At 41.4% G+C, this 26,400-nt stretch overlaps 1 protein-coding gene across 1 annotated transcript in view; it reads right to left on the reverse strand.

The window, feature by feature from the left end:
* Positions 1-26,400, reverse strand: part of FRMD3 (FERM domain containing 3) — a 200,269-nt gene that overhangs the window by 77,809 nt on the left and 96,060 nt on the right. Inside the window, exons 2-3 of the mRNA XM_016222937.2 lie at positions 24,514-24,618; positions 10,933-10,975 (exon numbers count right to left, since the gene is read on the reverse strand). Of these exons, the coding sequence (XP_016078423.2) occupies positions 10,933-10,975; positions 24,514-24,618 (148 nt within the window). The remainder of the gene's footprint in view (positions 1-10,932; positions 10,976-24,513; positions 24,619-26,400) is intronic.

The raw sequence follows: 26,400 nt of genomic DNA on the forward strand, positions 1-26,400 counted from the left end.
GGCCCCGCACCCACATGCTGCAGCTGAGATTCCAGAGGGATTTCTCAGCTGCAGAGGTCCTCCCGTAAGGAACATAGGGTCTCAGCCCCACGCCAGACTCCCTAGCCCAGAGCAAAAGAGCTGCCCACATAAAACCTGGCTGTAAAAATTGGCAAGGATTCTGTACACCATGGAGAGATTGGGTTGTAGAAAGCAAGGTCCAGCACACAAAATTTCCTTTGCAGTCACTCACCCTGGGCTCTGTCAGAGGGATGGCAGCTTGGAGCTTACTAGAGTCTTAAGAGGACAGATTGGGCTGTGTAGCTCCGGGTAGACTGAGTTCCTCTCTGGCATCACTCACAGACACCATCTTTCTTGGGGGAAACAGTCCTCTCCAATCTGCATGGGTATAGGGGGACTGTACAACCCCACCCTCCCAACCTCCCTATAGCCCTGCCAGAGCTCAAATCATGACAAGGAGTCTTCTGCCTGAGCTTGTGATATAGACTCTCTAGAAAGGATCTTGAGGGCAAGCTCAAGGAAAATCAGAATCAGAGTGGTGTGGCTCTGGGTTAGAGACCATTTCCCTTCCCTGCCCACCCAGTCCACCACCTAAGAACAAAAGATACACACAGACTGAAAGTAAAGGGATGGAAAAAGATATAACATGCAATGGAAATGGAAAAAAAAAATATATATATATATATATATATATATAGGTGGGGTAGCAGTACTTATAGCAGACAAAATACACTTTACAAACATTTTAAAAGTATTTTTTATTGATCAATTTTAGAGAGAGAGAGGAAGGGAGGAAGGGAGGGAGGAAGAGAGAAAGATCTATTTGTTGTTCCACTTATTTATGCATTCACTGGTTGATTCTTGTATGTGCCCTGACCAGGGATCGAACCCGCAGCCTTGGTGTTATCAGGATGACATTCTAACCAACTGAGCAACCTAGCCAGGGCTCTAACAAAATACACTTTAAAACAAAGGCTATAATAAGAGACAAAGAAGGACATTACATGATGAAAAAGGAATAAATCCAACAAGAGAATATAACCCTTATAAACATTTATGCATCCAACATAGGAGCAGCTAAATATATAAAGCAAATCTTGACAAACATAAAGGGAGCAATGAACAGTAATATAGCCATAGCAGGGGATTTTAACAGCCCATTGAAAGCAATGGATAGATCTTCCAGACAGAAAATCAATAAGGAAACAGTGGCCTTACATGACACACTAGATCAAATGGATTTAATTGATATCTTCAGAGTATTTCACCACAAAGCAGCAGAATATACATTCTTTTCACATGTACATGGAACATTTTCTAGGACAGACCACATGTTGGGACACAAAACAAGTCTTTAAGAAGACTGAAAATGCATCAAGCATATTCTCCAACCATAATGGTATGAAACTAGAAATCAATTATAAGAAAAAAAACTGAAAAACACAGAAACACATAGAGATTAAATAATATGTTACTAAACAATGAATGGGTCAACAATGAGATCAAAGAAGAAATCAAAAGTTACCTTGAGACAAATGAAAATGTACATACAACAACCCAAAACCTATGGGACACAGCAAAAGCAGTCCTAAGAGAGAAATTCATAGTACTACAGGCCTACCACAAGAAGCAAGAAAAATCTCCAATAAACAAAAGAAACTCGAAAAAGAACAACAAAGCACAAAGTAGAAGGAAGGAAATAATAAAGAGCAGAAATAAATGACATAGAGACTATAAAACAATGCAAAGAATCAATGAAACGAAGAGCTGGTTCTTTGAAAAGATAAACAAGATTGATGAACCTTGAACCAAACTCATCAAGAAAAAAGAGAGAGGACCTAAGTAGATAAAATCAGAATGAAAAGAAGGAGTAACTGACACCACAGAAATACAACGGATTGTAAGAAAATATTATGAACAACTTTATACCAATAAATTGGACAACCTAGTCAAAATGGATAAATTTTTAGAAACATACAATCTTCCAAAACTGAATCAAGAAGAATCAGAAAATCTAAACAAACCAATTACAACTAATGAAATAGAAGCAATAAAAAAAAAAAAAAATTAAAAAATAAAAACAAAAACTTCCAGCAAACAAAAGTCCTGGATCAGATAGCGTCACCGGTGAATTTTACCAAGCATTCAAAGAAGAACTAACTTCTCAAACTATTCTAAAAAATTCAAGAGGAAGGAAGACTCCCAAGCTCGTTTTACAGAGTGAGCATTATTCTCATTCCAAAACCAGATAAAGACACTACAAAGAAAGATAATATAGGCCAATATCCTTGAGGAACATAGATGCTATGGAAATCCTCAACAAAATATTAACAAACCGAATCCAGCAATACATTAAAAAGATCATACACCATGATCAAGTGGGATTTATTCCAGGGATGCAAGGTTGGTACACTATCTGCAAATCAATTAACATGATACACCACATAAACAAAATGAAGCATAAAAATCACATGATCATATCAATAGATGCAGGAAAAGCATTTGATAAAATTCAGCACCCATTTATGATAAAAAAAAAAAACCTCTTAGCTAAGTGGAAATAGGGAGAATATACCTCAACATAATAAAAGCCATATGTGACAAACCCACAGCCAACATCATATTCAACAGGGAAAAAATACAAGTGTTTCCCTTGAGATCAGAAACAAGACAGGGATGTCTGCTTTCACCACTCTTATTCAACATAGTAATGGAAGTCTAGCAGCAGCAATCAGACAAGAGGAAAAAATAAATGACATCCAAAGTGGAAAGGAAATCATTATCTGCAGATGACATGATACTGTATATAAAGAACCCTAAAGATTCCAACAGAAAAAAACTACTAGAACTGATAAATTCAGTAAAGTAGCAGGATACAAAATTAATATTCAGAAATAAGTTGCATTTTTATATACCAAGAATGAACTAGCAGAAAAGGAAGCTATCCCATTTACAATTGCACCAAAATAAAATAAAATTAAATACTTAGGAATAAATTTAACTATTTTGGACTTTCAAGGTAGTGGGCATAGTGAGACCCATGTGAAGGTCTCCAAACATTAAAGGGGATCCAGGTAACATCTGGGTTTCAGATGGAATAAGCGGAATGTTCATTAAGGTAAGTATACATGATATAAGGGGGTTCAAAAATAGCATGGCAGGGTAGGGCAGAGGGTATGGATGTCTGGAGAAGTAAAGTGTATGAAGCTTTACTGTCTGAAGCATATGATCAAGTTCAGCGAGAAACACACAAAGGAGAAAAGTGAACCACAAAGCAAAAGCATGAAGGTCACCCAAAAAGTAAACAGAAATACTAAAGGGCGTGTGAGATCAATCTAAATGGGGGTGCTCAGGGCAGTGGACTTAGTGTCCTCCCAAAATTTGCATCTACTTGGAATGTCAGAATGTGACCCTATTTGGTAAAAGAATGTTTGCAGGTGAAGTTAATTAAGTTAACATGAGGTCATACTGGGTCAGGGTGGTCCCTAAATCCAATGACTGATCTTTATAAGAGAAAGGAGGAGAAAACTTGGACACAGAGAGAAGGCAACGTGAAGATAAAGGCAGCAATTGGAGTGATGCAGCTATAAGCCAAGGAAGGAATGCCCAGGACGGCCAGCAACACCAAAAGCTAGAAGAGAGAAATAAGCGATGGTGAGAATGTAGAGAAAAGGAAACCCCTGTGGACCGCTGGTGGAAATGTAAATTGGTGCAGCCGCTATAAACAAAGTATGGAGAATCCTCAAAAATTTAAAAACAGAACTACCATTGATCCAGCAATTCCAATTCAGGATATTTAACAGAAGAAAATGAAAACACTAACTTGAAAAAATGTAAGCACCTCCATGTTTACTGCAGCATTGTTTAAGACCTGGGGACAACCTATGTGTCCACCAATGGATGAATGGATAAAGAAAATGTAATATATACATACAATGAAATATTATTCAGCCGTACAAAAGGATGAAATCTTGCCATTTGCGACAACACAGATGGGCCCTGAGGACATTATTCTAGTGAAATAAGTCAGACAGAGAAAGACAAGTACTGTATTATCTCACTTATATGTGGAACCAAACAAAACCAAGCTCATAGATACAGAGAACAGATTGGTGGTTGCCGGAGGCAGGCGTTAGGGGTGGGTGAAATGGGTGAAGGGGGACAAAAGGTACAAACTTCCAGTTATAAAATAAATAATTCCTGGGGATGTAATACACGGCATGCTGACTACAGTTAACAATACTGTCTTCACATTTGAAAGTTGCTAAGAGAATAGATCTTAAAAATTTTCATCACAAGAAAAAAAATGTGTAACTATATGGTGACGGACGTTAACCAGACTTATTGTAAAGATCATTTTGCAAAATATGCAAATATCAATTCACCATGTTGTTACACCTGAAACTAATATGTATGTGAATTATGCCTCAATTTTTAAAAAATTTTAAGAAAATGAACAGGTGCAAGATGCTAGATTAAGGTGTTTGCTTTAAAATTAGGAGGCAGAAATAGGGCTAGAAAAAGTGATTTGATTCTAGTGGATTTTTCCCTCCAGAAATATGTAAATAATTTATAGCAACAGGATGATTTGACCAAGAAAAAAACAGCTAGGAGAGGCAAGGAGGGAGCATGGCTCTGCTGACCCCTTGATTTCAAACTCCTAGTTTCCAGAACTGTGAGAGAATAAATTTCTATTATTTTCAGCTCCCCACCCAGCCTTAGGAAACTAATATACTCAGCAAGGGGAGTAATGGAAAAACAGAGTTGGGAGTCGAGCATCCAAACTGGCCTCGTGAATATGGGACCTGTGGCCTTTCTCCTCCTGATCCTTACACCAGAGCAAAAGCCGCACTGCTGCTATTCTCGGTGCTACCGAAGGTATGTTCCTATTGACGAAATCATTCAGCAGCAGGAGGAATGATCATTCAATTAGCTCCAAGGGATGCTGGAAAGCTAAGACAGGCCACAAAACATGAAACTTCACAAGTATTACCATCAGAGACAGAAATTACAAGCTTCCAGGAAGAGCCATCATAACTTCAGGAAGGAAACACTACAGCCAGCAGCCAGCAACTTGACTCAACATTGCTCTTATGGCCAAGAGGAGCCACGCACTGTGCAGAGGCTGGAGGTCCTCCCACCCTGCTTTGCAGGCAGAAGCCATTTCCAAGCACCCCTGTGCCTTCAGGGTGCTTGGTAACTAGAGCAAGAAGATCTCCACCACCCTGCTGGGCCAGTCAGGCACCAGCCAGGATTAAGCAGAGCCCCTGGGGAATGGCTCTCCCTCATCCAGGTCTCTATTTTCACAGCCCATGCTCGATGCATAATGCACTCAGTTCTTTCCTTCCTTTTTTTCTTTCCCCTTTCTTTCTTTTTCTTTATTTCTGCATAAAGCCCTCTGTCTTTTTACTTTCTCTTTCTTATTACCAAGTGATATATGAAAATATTCTCATTGTAAAATACCTGAGTAAAATATAACTATAGATGATAAAATGTGAGCTCCTCGCTTCCCTCCACCCCACTCCCTTCCCCAGGGGGAGCCAAAGTTACTACACATCTTGGCAGCACGTCTAGGCACTTTTATATTCATATAAATAATCTGTTTATATTCATATAAATGGATCATTCTGTATGTGTTATTTTTCCTTGCTTTTTTAAAAACTCTAAGATATATCTAATACATCGTTCAGTGTGAGAAATATGTCTGCCTCGTTCCTTTTGGTGACGGCAGGTATCCCTCATAATTTATTTAGCCTTGCCAAAATTTCTGGGCCTTTTATTGCTTCCAGCTCTCAATGTTATAGGCAATGTTGCAATGGCCATCCTTGCAAAATATATACCTGTGCTGGAATAAATTTTGCTCTACATAGATTCATAGATATTACCTTGTGGGATCAAGACATAGAGGCATTTTTAATCTTGAAAGATCCAGCCAGACTCCCCTCTCAAATAGCTCTACCCACGCATGCATTCCCATCAGCAGCGATACCCTCATCTGCAGCGACTGGATATTAAAATGCTTACCGTTTTCTCAGTATAATAAACAAAAATATCTTGTTTTAATTTGCTTTTTCCTGTTACTAATGATACTGAGCATCTGCCTATGAGTTTGTTAGCCGTTTATTTTTATCCCTTCGATGTGTATTTTCACATTTCTCTACTGAGTTGTTTATCTCTGGGTCCACAGCACCGCACTTAATGTATTCTGCATATTAGTCCCTGTTCTATTTTTAGCAAGTGCTCTTCCCATTATTTTGCTTGTGTTTTAACTTGTTTATAATTCATTTTATAGTCATTAATTTGACAAATATCTACTGAAAATCTACTCTGCGCAGTGAACAAGCCAAATATTCTGGTACAAATGTTCAATTTTTGCACAAATCTGTCAGAATTTTGTTTTGCTGCTTCGGGGTTTCAGGTTTCCTTAGGAAGTCATGTGCTCCTCCACAGTTATAAAGAAACACTCCTAAATTTTTACCTGAAATTTCTATAGGTTGTTAAATGTACTGGGCTCCTGAACTCATCCAGAATTAATCTTGTGTGTGGTCCGAGGTATGCCCTTAGCTTTTCCCTCCCAGGAAAGGATGCCTGAAATCCTGCCTTGACTAATCGGTCTTCCTGCCTCTGACCTGAAATACAACCTTATCATAACCACATTCTCATAAAGGCTGAATTTGGGACTTCTTTTTTTGTTCCACTGATTTTTTTTTTCCTTTTTCTGGGTCTATCTTAATTGCTGTGTGTCTGTCACTAGGCCTCTTTTAATTACTATGACTCATAGGCCTTGATTTGATATTTAATAAAACAAGGACCCTATCGTTCCTTACATACAGGGTGGGGCAAAGGTAGGTTTACAGTTGTTCATATGAGAAATAATACAACAATTAATAAAGGATGATAAAGACTATACTCTCTTTTGCATACTCACAACTGTAAACCTATTTTTGCTCCTCCCTGTATTTATTGGCTGGTCTTGAGCATTTTCTTTTGCCAATGAGCCTTAGAATCAGTTTGTTTTATGCCATAAAGAACCTCATTGAAATTTTGATTTGAAAATTATTCAATATATATATATTAATTTGTGAAGAATTGACTTTAACAACATCAACCAGAAACATGAGAAGTCTCCATTTATTGAGCTCTTTTTAAATCTCCTCTACGGTAACTCCACAATAAAACTTCATGGTTTTATCTGTATAGATCTTGAACACTTCTTGTTACATTTATTTACAAGAAATTTGTTTTTACTTGTTATTGCTGTTGTAAATAATAGCACCTTTTCCCATTATAGTTGATAAACAAGTTATTGCTTATGTAAGAAAGCTATCATTTTAGGATATTAACCTAGTATCCAATGACAAAAGCCACTATTAGTTGTGGGGCGGGGGGAGGAAGGCAGGTGGAGAGCTTGGAGAGATCCAGAGAGGCCAACAGGAAGGCGTCCCGTGGAGTTCTGAGAAGGAATCCAGCATCCCTCAGCGCCCTGGACTGGGCTCACAGAGTGCAGGGCAGGGGCCAAAGAAATCTCAGAGTCCCTTAGGGAAAGTGTTGTGTCTGGGACTTTGGACAATACTGCAGAAATGGCAGCAGGGTGTGTTTAAGCAGAGAGGGAACCTTAGCTAGAGTACACGAGTGTCCCTGAGACTCAAGTGGGGCACAGAAGAGCAGTTTCTACCTGTCCCAATGGTGAACACAGAATGGTGGGGAGTCAACCGGTGAGGAGACCTGGAGTGGGGACCACAAGAGGCAGCGCCCACAGATCTGCAGGACAAGACCACGGCAGAAGCCACAGGGCTCAGCAGCGCACTCCAGTGCACACTCAAAGGCGGGTAAGACCAGTTACCTCCAGAGAGGATGAGTGGGGAAAGGGGCCAATGACCAAAGGCCACATCACATGAGCGGCACCAGGTAAGGACTCAGAGGACTGCGCACAAGAGAGACATCTCCCTTGCGGCCAGGGGGTACGTAAGCTTTCCTGCCTCATGATGCCATTCTGGGGAGAAAAGAGGAAAAGCTCACCCTAGAAATAAGTTTGATCGTACCCATTTTCAACAATATTTAGGGAAACAAGCACTCTTACATAACATTAGTAGGAATAAATTATTATAAGCTGTTTGAATGGCCATTGATCACTAAGAAAATGTAAAATGTGTATACTTTTTGATCCAACAATTCCACTTCTAGGGCTTCCTAGTACAGATGTTCAAGATGCAAAAATGTACATTCAAGCATGTTTATTGTAGCACAATTTATAACAGCAGAAGACCAGAAGCAACCTTGATGTCCATTAATAAATAAATGACATACATGCATACAATTAACTATCAGAAAACCATTTTTTAAATGAAGCCAATCATCTATCACAGATATGGAAAAATCTCTAAAAATATTAAGAAAACAACAAGGTGAAGAAGACTTGAGAGAGATTTACTTCATTTTTGTTGATAAAGGCTTTACATCTGTTGGGGGAGCTTATATAATGTAAAAAAAATTCCTAGAGGGACACGTAAAACACTGCTAACAATAGTTATTTCTTTGGGGTGGGCTTGGAGATATAATGGTGAGAAGAAAGGAAATGTGGTTTCCATTTTAAACTTTTCTGAACTGTTAAAAAACCCCATAAACATGATATTATTAAAAGTGATTTTTAGTAAGAATAATGCCTTTGTAAAGAGTTTGCTAATCAGGACAGCTGATCTTCAGCCAGCCCTGGGAACACCCACAGTCAGAGGGATCTTAATCAGGTCAGAGCAAATGACCTGAAAGTCGGGCATCGCTCTAATGAGTGAGATGGGAACGGGAGAAACTATTCCTCCAGGGAATTATGCCCTCGCTGCCCACTCAGAGGCAGGCAGGGCGTAAAAGGCAGGCCCACGCCACGCTGGAAGCCATCCAGGGCTCTGCACAGATCCTCTGGATAAATTCATGAATGAGTCCCAGGGGTTGGACCCAGTTTCTCTGAGTTAATATTTTATAAGCCCTAGTTTGATTTTTTTCTAATTTACATTAAAGTTCATGTTTCCAGAACATATGGATAAGAGCACAGAAATTCTTGATACTAACAGACATCAAAACAACAAAATCAGGTTTGTGATCTTGAGAAAATTATACAAATATTCTTCACTAACGTCCTTACTACAGGAGGCTGGGTGACAGGTAAGAAGGCCCTTGACCGTTCCTAGACTCAGTGAGTCACCGCGTCCAGTTTAGATGTTGAATTCTACACAATTCTTTTCTCCAGATTCAGATTCCATTTGTCATTAAATTGAAATTGGCCAGTAGTCATATGTCAATCTTTATACCACTTTTATTAAACATAATAAATTTTGAGTTGGTTGTTCAGATTTACTAATGGTTAGAGAGAAAGCTCTTAAGCAGCAAATTCTTCACAAGTTTTAAATGTTTTCTTCTATTAAGTGTTGAAATACATCTTACTTTAGAGACAGATTTATGTTTCAAAATTGTGTGCAGCCTAAGGAAAATATTTCATGACACCTAAGAACCAAAGTCAAAGAACTATTTACTATAAATAACTTTTCCTTGGAAACTGTCTAAGGATTTTAAACTATGTAAACAAAAATATCAAAACTTAGTAGTCAAGGGATAAAAGCTAGGCATCAGCTATTTTCTTCTCAGACATGTTATTTCATTCTCATTTTCCTGCCAGTCATTCTTTCCAGAGCTTCCTGGTGCCTCTGCTCTGATACTTATTATCAGATGCTCATCCCAACTCTTCCAGCTTCGTCCCAACAGCCTGACCTCTCTGGATCTCCTATGCTCTCTGCTGTCCGCTTTCATCTCACACAGCTTTCCTACCATCTCCCTGCAGCACCCACTGCTCATACCAGCCATAGGCGTTAGCTGTCTGTCTGGCTGTCTTTCTTGCACTGGCCAGACAATTTACTCTTGAGAGATGGGAGAGGGAAGGGGGAAGGAAAAGGAAGGGAGAGAGAGGGAGGGAGGAAAAGAGAATTAGGATAAATATGTTGGTTGCTAGTATGCCATCCACGCTCAGTTTCTTCCTTCTCCCACTTAAAACCCTGCCCAGAATAATTTCTTCATATTTGGAAAAATAAAGAATCCTCTGAATGACAAGCGACATATGTGCTAACCTGATCTCCGATGAGAAGCTGATTTATCACCCACGTTTCAGAGCCCCGGGAAAGTTGGCACGGAGGGATAAATGGGTTTCAGGGCAGGCAATGGGTTTCTGAGGTGCATTTCAGAAGCTCTCCTCCAAACCCTAAATAAAAGCAGGTTGGCTGCAGCCTTGCAAGGGCGACCAGGACAAAACATCATGCCCACCCAGGACCACCAGTCACCATCCTCGTCACAATGCCTCAAGTGGACAATCAGATAGTCCAGAGAGAGGCTTTCCAAACTGACTTCTCCAAGAGCTCATGAGGGGGAAAAATAAAAAATTTAAAAGGGCACATCAGAACACCAGAGCTTGAAAGCAATTACTCATAAAAAATATATTTATCTTAGGGAGTTCGAGGGATAGAAAAGAGCAACACACTCTTCAGTAAAGTTACAGCAAGATTTTAGTTTCAAAATACACCACTCCCAAGACTGCACCTCCAACCCTGAACCATTTACTAGCAACCCCACAATCAGAAGAAATCAGGCACCTGGTGATTATGTTAAACAGATATTTAACCATATAACCCAGTTTTCCTGCTCAAACATGGAATATGAGGATAAGATGGTGGAGAGGGAGAGACACAAGAGGCTATGGGAACAGTGACTGCAAGGAGGCCCAAGGCCAGCAAATAAGAGGCAGGTCACAGAGCTGTCCCTGGGAGAGAGAAGCCCCACCCACAGATCTTCCACTAAAGCAATTTCTTCCCTGCCAGGAAAGACTCTGTCAAGAAACAGAATCTATCTTTGGCTACTTCATAGCAAAGGTGAAACCCACAGATTGACACTTACATTTCATTTGCTTGGAGATGGACTTGTTAGGTTCAAGCCAGTGCTGGGGAGAAAAAAAGAGATTGTGGGTCAAATGACTGGACCATATAATGCATACTTAACCAAAAGAATTTAATAAAGGAATTTCTTTTTCCAAAGTACAGCCTTGGTTCCTATAGATATTCCTCAGGGTTCTACCTCTGGAGATCCACATGAACAATTGGGCAACAATAATACCACAGGTCAGGGTATAAACTGCAGAGAATTCATATTTGCTGAGTAGTATTGAGTCATACAGTTGCTGGGAGAGACGAGAGAGAACATGCACTTAAATGGATGTTCTAGTGGCTCTAGCTGACCCCTAGGTAATTCTTTGAGCTCCATTGCTCTGGGCAAGCCACAGATGGCTAAAGACTTTGACATCTATGACCTCAAAGAGTCCAAGACAGCATCAGCACCTTGCCTCTCTTCCCTGAGGCGGCCTCCTCTCAGGTTAACAGTGGGCCAGGCAGCATTAGCTGTCACACACAGAGCCAATTCTTCCTTTGAAGTAGGGAGGAAAAGTGATTTTTAATATTTCATTTCAGCCCAGCCAGGCATGGCTCAGCAGTTGAGCATCAACCTAGGATCCAGGCAATCGGGGTTCGATTCCCAGTCAGGGCACATGCCTGGGTTGCAGGCTGGAGCGGATCAATGACTCTCATCATTGAAGTTTCTATTACTTTCTCTCCCTCTCCTTTCCTCTCTCTGAAATCAATAAAGATATATTAAAAAAAAAGATATATATATATATATATATATATATATATATATATATATATATATATATATATATATATATTTCATTTCAGAGGCCTGAGGTCACCAAGAAGGAAGATCGGCTCCATCACAAAACAAAGGAGCTCAAAGACCTGGGTAGCCCAGAATCGTGTTATGGACAGGTGTTTGAGGGAGACTCCATGCAGGCCCCGGCAGCCAGCACTGTCCACACCATGTGTGATGGTCACTTTACCATGTTGAGATCTGAGCAGCTTTCGATATCACATGATGTCCCTGAAGTCATATAGGGAATGTCAAGAAGCATCACTTTATACACCTGCAGTTTATAAAGACAATAAGAGGGGTACCATTGGGTATCCACTAAGAGGTCTGAGAGTCCTCACTTATGGGTCACCCTCCACCCTGCTTGGAACTGGAGAGGAAAGAAGAGGAAGTTTATCATCAGTTGAGCACTTACACCTCACTCCCTCTCATCTGTGTCAGCCAATAAGCCCCACGGTTCTGTATTATCACTATTGTTTGATGTAATGCATAACCATAAAGTTTAACAAGAGCTGAGTGCTCCCCAAGTGCCAGGTACTATTCCAAGAGTCTCCACAGACCATCACTACCACCCCATTTACAGATGAGAAATCAGGATGTTAAACAACTTGCCTAAGGTCACCCAGCAAATAACTGGTGAAGGTAGGGTGCAGTGGAATTCCAGAGCGCAGGCCCCTAACCTTGCTGTGCAGCCTCCCGATGGGCCAGCTCACTCTAAAAAGTATCACCCTCCACAACGAACATTCTCTCTTTCACCAGGATCTGAAAAATTGAGTGGTCAAATCAGTAGTTTCCATCAGAGTGTCAGAGCTCTGTGGTCTTGAGAAACAAGAATGGGGGTCTTTTCATGCTTTCGACACCAGGAAGAATCTAAAAGAGAAGCACGCATTTCCTCCTGACACATTGCACAGACAAACTAGAATAGCAAGTTTCTTTGCATATGGCCAAAATTATATCAACTCATTTGGGGAACCCTGGTTATCTTTTTTCCCCCCAATTTTTTTATTGTGGTAAAATACACATAACATGTAATTCACCATCTTAACCATTTTAAAGCATACAACTTAGTGGTATTAAATATGTTCACAATGGTGTGTTACCATCACCACCATCCATCCACCTCCTGAATGTTTTCACCTTTTAAAATTCAAACTCTATGCCTATTAAACAATAACTCTCCATCCCCCCCCCCACACACACACACACTCCTTCTAATCAGAAGTTATGCTTGCTCTTTACACAGTTACAATGGGAGAATGGAAAGTGTATTGATTTTACCACTTACTAGCTATATAACCTTATGCAAAAATGTTTAATGTCTCTGTGTCTCAATTTCCACAACTATAAAATGGGAATGGTCATAGTACCTACCTCGTAGGGTTGTTGTAAGAATTTTAAAAGTTAATAAACATAAAATATGTTTCACTATATAAAAAGTAAAAAATTTTTAAAAGATAAGACACTTAAACGGTGGCTGGCATGTGGAAAATGATAAATGCTTGTTTGCTGATGCTGTTGTTACTTAAGTCCAATTTAATTGGTTGACCACATCTTCCAATATATGGGGCTCCCTGAGAATAATAAAAGGATGTCTGGTGATGAAATTACTTTTCTAGAAATAAATAGAATAATTTAGAACTAAGGCGAGAAAACAAATAACAGCAGCCAGAGATCAATATCTATTGCTACTATTTCACAGAGGAAAATCACCAGTCATTTTGCCAATAAAGTCTGAAATATAAACATGTTTTCTGAATTCTCCTTTGCCTGGCATCCTTTGAACTCCTTAGGCCTTCTCAGCTTAGCTTCAACCTACCCCTCCACCCTTTCTCTGCCTCCAGGGATGAAGGTAAGTTTCATTTTGTGTGCCCATACCGGTTAACTGGTGGCAGTCTCCCAGGGCTGCGAGGAGGGTTCTAAGGCCAGGTGAAGGCTCGGTGAAAAGGAGTGCCATGGTGGGCTGGCTCTGTCTGCCACAGAGGAGTAGGAATTATTACTAAGAAAGCCATAGCCAACTCGGGAGCCAGAGGCCTGGATTCAAAGCCCAGCTCTGCCACTTAACTAGTGGTGTGACCTCCAACAAGTTCCTCTGTTTCCTCACTTACAGCATCATTGTGAAGTTTAAAGGGTTAATTCACTAAGAAGCCCTCAGAACAGAGCTTGGAGCATAGTGAAGGCTCTATACACCCCAGCTGTTCCCATTTCTTCACATTCACTGAGAGGGCCCCCTGGGCTGGTTCACTGGCCCCTTGATGAGCCCACCTCTGTCATTCTCTTCCTGTCACCCCCCACCCCCCACCTTCCCTCTGCTTTACATGGACAGACAATTCTCCTGCCTTTTTTCATTCTTCCTGTTAGAGTAATGAGTTGGGCAATGAAGTCAAGTCTGGGAGAAAATAACCACCGTGATGTTCTTGGTAATTAGAGATAAGGCTTAGAACATTTATTGCATTTCTATTTTCCTTTCTATTGCCACTTGGAATATATGCTATTTTGTTCCCTTACTGGAAACTGATACTCCCCAAGAGAAGCAGAAAAGAAAGTCTGCCAACCCAAAATTCTGATTTTGTGCTTGGTTTACTGAGACTGAAACCTTCGTTTCCTCAACTCTCATTTAGAATAAAAATTCCAAAGACTACGGAAGCTGAGACCCAGCCGCTGATTCTACCTAATGAGCCCGGGAGTGAGAGGAAGTGGAGGATGTGCCCACAGCATGATGTGAAGGTGTCAGGAAGGTATCTGCAGAGGTACTGTCAGGGCTCTGCCGGGTCCCCTCAGACAGCTCCCCCCTTAGTTGTAGTCTGACTCCTTTATTGGGGTCCATTGAAGGGTGGAGAACTGGGACCCCACTAGCACCAGCCCCCAGAGGGCAGCAATTTAATAACTGACACGTGTGGAAGGATGGGCACCTCCGGTCCTTGTCCTGCGGCCAGGACACTCTAAGGCAGGACCCACACTGCTCCAGAGCTAATCTGTGGGACTGAGCCCACGTCACCTCTGCATGGCTGCCTGACACCACACACTCGCATGGACTCCTTGGCTCCCCTGTCCCCTCCAACTCTCCTACGAGTCTTTTCCTGGGAACATTTCCTAATAAACCTGGAATTTTCATCTCAGAATCTGTTTTCTGGGAACTGGGCCTAAGACAGTCTCCCCAACTCTCCACCAGAAACTGCCCTCCTGATATTGAAGGTCCTTCCTTCAGTAAAGGTTTACTCCTTTCGCTTTAGGTTTGAACCCTGGTCACTGCAGTCCCCTGCGAGAAGTCCCAGTTTAACCAGGCTTTCAGTATGGACAATCTAGCCTGACAACATTTCAAGGCACTTAGGACAAATGTATTTTGATTGACAGCAGCTTGAAGAAAAAGAGGAATGGAAGGAAGCCACACAAAGGGGTGGAAAGCAGAGCGATGATAAAGCCTCCAGGCCCTGATTTCCTTATCTGTGATCTTGGGGGACAGGGGGCCCTATGATTCCTTCAGCTCTCATCTTCCACATTCTATGGCCCTGAAGGATGAAAACATTGCCAGTAAATGTTTCTTCCTTTTTAATTTTGCTCGGCCCAGCGGAACTTAGCCCTGAGAGATCATTTTTCTCTGCCCTTTCAGAGACATAGTGCAGTTATTTTGTACTTTCTAATTTTGGCTTGTTTGAGGAAAAGGAAGGTGGGCGTGAAGTGGTAATTATTGGTGACTAAGTAGATTGATTTTTAATTCAGTAGCTGTGCACACATGCACACACACACATACATACACAAGCTCCCAAAAGTAAACAATATAAGTTATCTTCAAATGTTGGGCTTCTCATAGTTGAGACTGACAAAATGTCGGGGGGGGGGGGGGAGCGGGAGAGAGTAACCAAAGAATTTATATTCATATATGCACAACCCAAGGACACGGACAATGATGGGGAGAGTGACTGGGGAGGGGGAAGGAACGGGGGGAATGGGTCATTGGGGAGAAAAAGGGACATCTGTAATACTTTAAACAAAAATAAAAATCATACATATTAAAAAAAAAAAAATGTTGGGCTTCTGTTGAAACTGATTTAGCCTATGATTATAGAATAAATTACACACCTCTCTGCTATCTTTCTCAAGACCCTTGGCATCCTAGACAAGAGTAATCTGTAGCCCAGAGAGGTGTATTAAATAACCAATGGGGCTTTAAACAATCATGAATGTGCCTCCTCCCAAATAAAGATTGTTTTTTCCCTTTGGAGTTACCAGATCTAAAATCCAACCGCTTCTCAGAAAGCCCTGGAAAGATGGCCTGACTCTCACATCTCACCTGGTAAAGCCTCAGAGTAACAGTCTTTGCATCATCTAGCCAGTTTATGCCGTTTCTGGGCCCTCTGGCCTTCACTGGGGAAACTAAGAATGCCACCAGAATGAATGCAGCCTTAACAGTGCTCTGGGTAGAACAGTCAGAACTAGGCCCTAGTTAGGTAGCTACAGTAACCATGGTTTCCACTCCAGTTTCAATAAAACCTATTACACACAGCAACAACAACATCTATAGATCACGTACACAGAAAAGTTATTTGTCCTTTTGTAAATTAATCTATGTAAAAAAAAAAAACAACAAAAAAAAATCCCAACAACCCCTTCATTGCTTCTGTGTAGTGATTTTTGCTCCTTCAGTCAAAACTGCTTTTGTATTCTAGGTTGTCAGTGATGAGCAACCTAGAAGTAACAGCCAGGAGAAACACTGTAAGAGACAGGCAGAAACAGAAAGCCTAGGAAAGCATAAGCACCATTTTTTTCCTAAAAGACCAGACAGTAAATGTTTTAGGCTTTGTGGTCCACATGATCTGTCAGAACTACTCAACTCTGCCACTGGTGCACGAAAGCAGCCACAGGTAATGCATAAACAAACAGAAGTAGCTGCGTTCCAGTAAAACTTCATTTGTAAAAACATATGGGGAGGACAGCAACCTGACACTTGTGTTCAAACACCTGCTCTACATCCAAGAAATCCTTAATTTGCACTTAAAGAAAAAAATAGTAGTCAAAAAATGCAACAGAGGTTATAAAAACAGTCACTGCTGTTTATTTTAAAGTACAATAGGATACCAAATGCAATCATAAAGGAAATGATGCAATTCCTTCAAGCTTGTTACAGTGGAATTTACCACTCTGTGACATTTGTTGTCAAGCCATATAAATTTAACATTGTCACCAAACTGTTCTAAGGTCAAAGATCTCCTGGTTGCTAGATCCACTGACTCCACAAACTCTTAAAGCATGGAATAGTAAAGAGACCAGTGGTGTATGTTGATAATATGGACTAATGCATTTAAAGAACAAACCTATGGCACAGGTACTGATAGTATCCCCATTTTTTCAGATTAAAAAATTGAGGCCTAAGTTAAAGAGCTTGCTCAAAGTTATACAACCAGCAGGCAACAGGAACTGGATTCGTCCTGGTCTTCCTGGTGTCAAAGCTCTTGGCAATAGTGTCCTCTGACCCTCCTTCCTTCCAAATGTTTGAAACTGGAGCCATTCCCCTTTATTAAGTGTATAACTACCCTTGCTTCCAGAATCTCTCTCTCCTCACTCTATTCTTCCTTCTGTGTATGGTCCTGGTCAGTCTCCTTTGCAGGTTTCTCCTTCTGGACCATCCTTTAAAATATGGATGTTGTTTAGTTTTCATATTCTCCTCTCACTCTCTCCCTCATCTCTGAGAACTATTCTCAGGGCTTTGCACTAGTGACGGCCTCAGGGGCTCCCAAATCTCTCCCTGTGGCCTAACCCTCTTCATTAAGCTTCAGATCCACTAACATCTCCACCTCAGCATCTCACAGACATCTCAAACTCAACATGCCCAAAACTTACCACCTCCCCTTAAAACCCACTCTCTTTTTACAGTTTATTTGGCAAGTGGTTCCATTTCACTTGGAGCCCAAAGTGGCATGTAAGAAATTCAGACACCCTGCTGGAGAGGCCGTGTAGAAAGGCTCTAAAACCACATGCACAGGGAGCCTCCACCCCCATGCCCCACTATCAACCATCCCCATCAAGGCACCAGGCATCTGAAGACGTGCTGGACCCCCAGACCAGGCTAGTCACCAACTGGCTATTATTTAGTGAGCCCAGTCAATACCATTTGGAGCAGAGTAATTACCCAGCTGAGCCCTGCTCAAATTCCTGACCCATAAAATCCTGAGATACAAAAAATTGTGTTGTTTTGAGCCACTGAGTTCTGGGGAGATTTGTTACACAGCAATAGATACCTAAAACTCTCACTCCTTAATATGGACCGAATGTTTGTGATCTCCTCCGAAATTCACATGTGGAAGCCCAAACCTCCAGTGTGATAGTATTTGGAGTTGGGGGTCTTTGGAAGGTAATTAGGTTTAAAAGAAGTCATGAGGGTGGGGACTCTATGATGGGATTAGTGCCCTTTCAAGAAGAGGAAGAGAGACCAGAGTACAAGCACTTGCTTCCTACCCCACCTCCTTGCCCCAATGCCATGTGAGGAGGACACAGGGAGAAGGCAGACATCTGCAAGCCAGAAAGAGTCCTTACCGAAAACAAATCTGTCAACACTTTGATCTTGGACTTCTCACCTTCCAGAAATGTGAGAAATAAGTGTCCTGCTCCAGCTGCCCAGTCTACGGTGCTTTCTCTTGGCAGCCCAAGCTAAGATGCTCATTGTTACCCTCCCTGCACAGAACACACAATTACAACTGAACCTTTGAAAGATCTGCTGGAGCATGGGTGAAAAGAAATAGAAGTCTGCTTCAGACTGTCATTTCCTAACCTAATCTGCTTATAATCCTCCAAGTTATACATCATAGTTATATTCTAGTCTTTTTTTCCAGCTTGACTTGAAAATTGTCTATAAAGCTATCTTGAAACTTCCAAACCTGCTAGTCTCCGGTCAGCTCTGATATTCCTGACTGCTGGAGGCCTCCAGCTAGTGCTTCTCTCACTAATGATGGTACTTAGCCCTATCTCCCTAATTCATTTCTGTCATCTAATCCAAGCCCAGGAGGCTCTCAGCACCAAGAAGGAAGATTATCCTACCTGTGGATATCCTCTTGTTTTTCCCTAACTCAAACAGGGATAAAATGGCATTTTCTCAGCCCCACTTATTCCTATGTCTGTCTTTTGTCCCAAGTATGACAACCAGTTCTTGAGTTTGTTCCTCCCTCCACTAAAATTGTGACATCCCAGTTGGCTACATGACTCTAGAGTGCAACCTGTCTGTATCAGGAATCCCATCCTGTCCAGGCAAGGGCATGGGTGTAGACAGAGTCAATTATGAGCAGTCATTTTAGTTAAGCACCAAATTCTGCTTTCTGCTGAAGGAATATGACAATTTCCCCCAATCTGTCAGCGTTCATACCTTGGGCCACAATTGAACCACTAGACAGTACATCCAATTTTCAAGCTATTGTGATAGTGCTTTGTTCCTTGTAACCTGAGTGCCCAGACTCTTTCCCCACAAAGCCAGTTGCTGGTCCATACCCCTCCCCAAACAGGTATCTAAGCAGTCTTGATTTTTTTAACACCTCCTGAAATTTAAAAACAAAAGAGGACTCATCAAGCAGACAAATTCGTGACCAGTAACTTGAGGCAGCAGCACAACCCTTCTCTACAGTGCAGGGCTGCCCTAAATCTGAGATACCACTCTCATCCCTAGTGACAAGCATCTGTGAAGCAACTGTCCCCGGGAGCAGGAAGCAGCCTTTCAATGGCAGGAACAGCTGGTGGGAAATAATGCTGTCTGGCTTCTTGGCACTATCCCCAGAATGAAGCCTCAAATCACTGGACCTGTTTTTATTCCACTCCAGGTCTTTCCCCAGGTACCTCTAGAAAGAGCAAATTGCTCTAACAAGGAAAAGGTCTTTTCCCATTATTAATAAACCCACTGATAGACTTGCTTGTCCTTTCTGGCTACCAGCATAAAAACCTCGGGGCTGTAATTATATTTGGGGGAGGGAGTCAACAGGGGTCAGCATATACTTGCATCCGTGATTTCCCAGGTCGTCCTACCAGAAAGCATGTCTGATGGCCGCATGACACCCAATGCCCTAACACAGGCGCTTGAAGAGATTGCCCCATAGGTGTGGATCTCCAAAGTGATTTTGTTGCCTTTAAGTATGAGTCAGGATGACACTGATGTAAGTGGGTTAAACAAATGCTTAGAAATGGGAAAGTTAAAATCAAAAGCACTGGGTCCAGCTTGGCCTGTGTGGCTCAGTGGTTGAGCACAAACCCATGAACCAGGAGGTCACCATTCAATTCCCAGTCAGGGCATATGCCCGGGTTGCAGGCTGGATCCCCAGTAGGGGGTGTGTGAGAGGCAGCCAATCCATGACTCTCTCTCATTACTGATTTTTCCATCTCTCTCTCCCTCTCCCTTCTCTTTGAAATCAATAAAAACATATTTTAAAAAAAAAAAAAAGCACTGGGTCCAATCTGCCTGCAGACTGTAACCAACCACCTATAACCAAGTCAGTCCTCCTGTGGCTGGGCTGGGGGTGGGGTCCTCAGTTCTAAGGTAACTTCCCCAGCTGAGTCGGGGGAAAAAGGAAAGAGAGAGAGAACAAGAAAGAAAATTCAGGGCAATGGGTAGTTCAAAGCATAGCCATAGGAACTTGGAATTATGAAATTCAACAATTTCAAAACTTCAGCTTTCCAAAAAGAAGTTACCCAAACACCTGAGCAGAAGTAATAAAAAGACTATGCTACATTTAAGAAAAAATAGCTGGACTTAAGTCATGTACTAACTTCTAATTCCTGAATTATTTCTTCCAAGACTTCTCACCTTATTAGAGTCCCAACCTTCTCTATCAGTAAAATGAAGACAATAGCACACACCTTTTCCCTAATCATATACAACTAAGATGGTATGAGCTCTTCAGAAGACAAATGTGATGGAAACTCAAGGGGATTTTTATGGACCATTTTTATTCAGCCTGCCCCTCCCCATCTCAAATTTTAAATTAATGGAAATTCTGGGCCCTTACCATTAAAACAGAAAAAGATAGTCATCATTTACTGACCTAGTCCTTACCACTCACAGAGCACATGGGGCACGAGACATCTTGTCGAACATACGGTGTTCCAAATGCAATAGTGCTAAGTATTTAATATTCTGCAGTGGGCTCCCATAAACCAAGTTGTGAAGAGTTGTAGGCAAACCACCAACTCCCACGGCAGAGGTAAGTTCCACCTCAACTTTTCTAACTAACTTGATTTTCTCTGTTGATTAGCTTTCTATCCAAATAATTCATTGGGTTTATTTTCCATTGAGAAGAAGTTTAGGAGCTGCTAAAAACAAAACAAAACAAAGAGAAAAAACAAACAAGACAAAAAAAAAAAAAAACCAATGCTGGTCAATTAATCTTTGCTTAAAACTCCCATATCGGAGTGTCTATTCCTTGGAGCCCATTCTTCTAATTATCCAAGGCTCACTTTCCCTCATCTCTTCCTGAAGGTCATAATAATGGCTACCCTGCCTTAAAAGAAGTTATTAGCATTTCTAGGTTTTAACTTGCTAATCATGGCCTTATTTCATCACACCACTGCCTCACCTAGCCAATACATAGCAATACCAGTAATCAGTAATAAAAATAATACAAACCATGTGCTCAGTATACATCATGGTAAGCATTTGCATACCTTATCTCTAATTCCCACATCAACCCTACATGTAGGTATTGTTATCTGTTTTAACAATCAGGACACAGTCAGAGAGGCTCAGAAACTTGATCAACATCACACAGCTTATTAACTGGCAGCGATGTGATTTAATTCACATCTTTCTGAGTGCATAGTCCAAGCATCTTTCAGAGTACACAGTCCATGCACTTTCACACAGCAACTGCTCAGAAACCCATGCGGAAGCTACACTCACATTGTAGCCTCAAAATCAAAAGGCTATAAATATAATAACTGTATGATGCAGGGGATATTATTTATTTTTGCCGCTCCTACTGTTCCAGTTTGGGCCATTGAAAGTTCTTTCAGGTTGGCTCTGAGCCTTTCCTAGGGCCCCATCTTTTAGCTTTATGAGCACTTCCGAACTTTCTGGCACCAGAAGATGCTTCAGATTCACCTTGTGATTTCCCTATCTCAGCCCTAGAATCAGCCGTTTCTGCAATGAGCACTATTCTTTTCATTGGAGAATGGTATTAGAAACCAAGTTCTAGGGGCTAGGTGTGCTCATTGCTACTGTGATGTCATTGCTTCTAGACCATCTCAGTGGACAGAACCTATAAATAAATGTATGTGTACTAGGCCGTATATATACACATCTACATTTATTTCTATATCTATGCAATTTTTGAAAAAATCATGAGTTTATATTGATATCTCTGATTCTAATTCTAAACACTTCTCTTAATGTTTTATCCAATATCTCCCCAGTGAGAGAGTTAAGAGAAATGAAAAAGGCTAATGCATTTAAGTCGTTTCCAGCTATTGTCTAGGCAATGGGTCAGCAAACCATGGCCAATTGCCTATTTTTTTGTAAAATACTTTTACTGGAAAAAAAGGGTGTTTTTTTTGGAACGCAGCCACATCCATTACTTTAGATATTATCTCTGGCTGCTTTCCATAATTGAAAGAATAATTGAGTAATTATGACAGAGGTTGTGTGGGTCACAAAGCTGAAAATATTTTCAATATGGTCCTTTACAGAAAAGGGTTACAGATCCTGATCTCAACTGTGTTTCAAATTTCCATGTGGGAGATGAAATGGAAAAAAATGTGGATTCAGATCCCATCCTTCCACCAACAATTACTAGCCATGTGGCCTTAGGCAAGCCACTGACTCTTTCTGCACCTTGGTTTTCCTCTTCTTTGCAGTGTTTTGGGGAAGACTAGAGACCATATGAGTACAATTCCTGGCACATGATATATGTTCAACTAATGGTAATTAGAATGACTTCTATAGGTTGGCTATTTAGGATTTAAAATGGAATTTTGCACATACACACACACATGCAAATGATTTTTCAGGGGTGGTTAGATGATTAATATAGTCCACAGAATCTGTTCAACATACAGGGATTAGAGTTTAAACTATAATCCTAAACTCAAATACTCCATCACTTACTAGCTGTGAGACCTTAGGCGAGTAACGTCTTTGAGCCTGTTTCTCTTTGCATACAAGGGTAATACCTTCATAGGCCATATGAAGTCATGTCTATGGATGTCTTTATGCCATGGTCCCCAACACTGACAGAAGACCAAAGCTGGAATGGCTTTATCAAAAGTAGAAGCAGAATGTATTAGAATAATGTTCCTGGCCCTAGACCCAGGATTCTGAATCAGAAGGTCTAGAATAGTGTCCACACTAATCGCGTTTAGCAAACACCTAAGGGGATTTTGTTGCAGGGCCAGGTCTGGAAACCACAGTTAATCGGTAGTAAATGCCACACAAATCCCCTCTGTGACCTCATGTGAACCCTACATCTTCATCAGTGCCTTCCTCTCACTCAGGTAAATGGCTGGCCCTAAATGGCTCCTGCAAGAGCTACAGGAAACCAAAACTTCCTTCTTCTGAGCCACTACATTGTGTCCCTGTCTAGAAAATTAGGTCCTGCTAGACTCCAAGAGCCTAGTAAGATTCTCCATGTTTCAGAAGAAAATCTAATCTATTCCTCAGTCTCCTTTACAAAAAAAGAAAAAGAAAAAAAACACACAATGCTTCTCCTCATTGTGTTAGGTCAGTAGTCACAAAATCAAGAACCAGATGGTGTTCTATGGAGGGGAAAGGGGACAGGAAGGTGACCAGGAACACTGGTAAGAAAGAAAATTAAAGAAGTCTGAGGGGCCCCGTCCCCCTATCCCTGACCCTACCCCCTAGCTGAGCCTTTCACACATTGCCCTGCCTGGCAGTGGGGCAGGGTTAGAAGCAGATATAGGACTTCTTAACCCACACCTGGGACCCACAGAGGGGTTGCGGAATGGGAAATCTCAGGTGGTGGGAGCTGGGATGAAGATTCTTGGGGCCTTTTGGATGTGAGGGACATATATCACTGTGACTCTGACATATGCCATACCTGAACACAATTAAGCTGGTACACCAGCTCAAAAGGCAAGTTTCCCTTGCTCGCTCTTAAACACCAACAGAGACCAGAAAGGATAGGTGTGTCCAAGAGCAGGAATACAATGGAGGCTGACAAATTTAGTGGTGTCCAAGGCGTAGCTTTCAAAGCATCTTAACCCTTCACCTGCCAAAAATTTTTAAAATTGAAGTGGCATTCACATAACACAAAATTAACCATTTTAAAGTGTACATTTCAGTGGCATTTAGTATATTCACAGTGTTGTATAACCACCACCCATATCAAGTTCCAAACATTTTCATTTCCCCAGAAGAAAACCTTGTACCCATGAAGCAGTCATTGCCCTGTTCTCCTGTGTACCAGCAGCTTTTTATAATGAGGAGTGGATTTTCTCTACAATGAGATTTTATGTAGTCATTGTTTGAAGAACTTTGGCAAACTTTGGGTTCAAAGGGCACAGAAACATTTTGTATTCAACCAGGTGGGAGTAACTTCTGGAAAGCCTAAGGTAAGTGTTCCCTTCTCTTGCCCCACTCAGCCCAGTGGGAACAATGCCAGACTCTTGCACACGCATGCACAGACACACACACATGCGCTCATGCACACCCCCCAGGCTGGTTGGTTTCATGTGGTCAGGAACCATCCATAACCATGAGAACAAGAGTGCATCATGATCGTTCTGAGAGGAACCTCTTCGGCACCCCAGAGCCTGAGTGACTCCCCCAAATGGGTCTAGACAGAGGTCAGCTCTTACCCGCTGCTTCTCTGGGTCCACATAACGAATGCCAAAGTAGTCCTTCTCCAGCAAGCTGTAGTAGTTGCAGATGTGGTCAATAAGAAACTGCCCTTTGGTTTCCCTCTGCAAAGGAAGCACATTGAAGTTTCAGCCAGAGCTGACCTTGTGCATTCATGCTAAAATATGCCTTTGCACCCTGATAAGACTGGGCTTAGGGAAATGGATTCACTCACTCCATCCCTAGCTTCAGAACTCTGAACTACAATCTACTGTGAGATACATATTTCACACTGTGAGCCATCAAACACACACACAGGAACATAAATGCAATGCACTCTAATTTGTTCTATTTTATTCTGTTATATGCCATTTGATTTTCTAATGCTCTTTACGATTCAGAACACTGATTTCACAACTCAATACCAAGTGGAAACCCATAGTTTGCAAATCCACATACCATGCACCTGTTTGCTCCAATTGCTCTGTAGGTATTTATTCATTCAATTCCCACTATACTGTGAGGAAGGTCCCCATTTCACATCTGAAGAAACTGAGGCACAGACAGGCTCAGTGGCTCACCCAAAGTCACACAACATGTGCAGAACAAAGTAGGATTTGACCAAGAACACAGAATTGTAGGATCCAGGCTCCTACCATGCCATTTCCTCTCCCTGGAGCACTGGTGAGTCCATTGGGAGTCTGCTAGAAGGCAGGGTCTGGATGACAGAGAAATGAAATGAATGGTATCAGACAGAACATGCCTCACAGCCATCCTATGACATCCATAAATCAACACAGAAATGCACTGTGGAAGACGGGAGAGCCCAGGACTGGGATTCAAAGACAGGCCCAGGTGATCTTGGCAAACTCCCCGGCAGTAAAATAAGTAGGTTAGACTAGATGATTTCTAAGTTGGTTAGATTATTTTTCCTTCTAAAATTCTATGAGTGATGTGTCAGCCAAATCTGATTAAGATAAATACCATTACAACAAAACCCTTTTAACAGCAAAGACCTTTCTAAGTCCTCATCAGGATATTTGATAAGATAAATTTCTGCTTCAATCAAAGTCGCTGACAGGCCCATGGAATGTGACCCATAAAAATAAATGAAGAAACACTCCACAGGCCTCTCTTCCAAATCCACTAAAAGTGATTTTGGAAGATCAGTTTGGTCTATGTTACATGATTATCTTTTCATTAGAAAGTACCATGAGCTTGGGAAATTGATAAAAAAGCCACTTGCTACCCTGGGATGCACTGCATTGGATGAAAGATTGGGCCTTTTAAACCCACATTTGATATGGGGCTTCAATTTTCCTGAAATCATTTTGAGTTTAATTTCTAATGAAATTTGAGCCTTTATTTCCTTTCTGAGAGAGCCCATTTGATGTAGCTCAAAAGTAACAAAACATCAAAATGGAATTTGTTTTTAAATGTCTATAATTGTTTTTAAGCCCAAATGACCAACTACATCTAATGACAGCTAAAGCCAGTGCCCAGCAGATAATCAATGGATTTAGTTCCTTTTAGAGATTTATGCTGTAACCCATCCATTTTTAAGGGGCTGCTGCAGGATCACATCACTGGGCATAACACGAGCTCATCATTTGATGATGGGCTGCCAAGCTTTCTGCAGGATTTACTGTGGTGAGCTGCTCCCACTGTATGCTGAACCTAACCTGCATCTTAGCCAGAGCCTCCAGGTAGTCACGTGCTCATTCAAGTTTGAGCAGCACTGATCTAGGGAAACTACCTTGACCTTGGAGAAGTGCAAAAGTGGTACCTGTCTCCAGAAGTCACTAGAAAAATAAATCCCATTTTCCCTTAGAATTATCTATGCTTCAACTCAGAAAAATCAAAGTCTTTCCCAGACTTGAGAACACTAACGTCCCCTGCACCTGCAG

This window comes from Miniopterus natalensis, chromosome 12, assembly GCF_054644295.1.
Source record: "Miniopterus natalensis isolate mMinNat1 chromosome 12, mMinNat1.hap1, whole genome shotgun sequence".
Taxonomy (NCBI): domain Eukaryota; kingdom Metazoa; phylum Chordata; class Mammalia; order Chiroptera; family Miniopteridae; genus Miniopterus; species Miniopterus natalensis.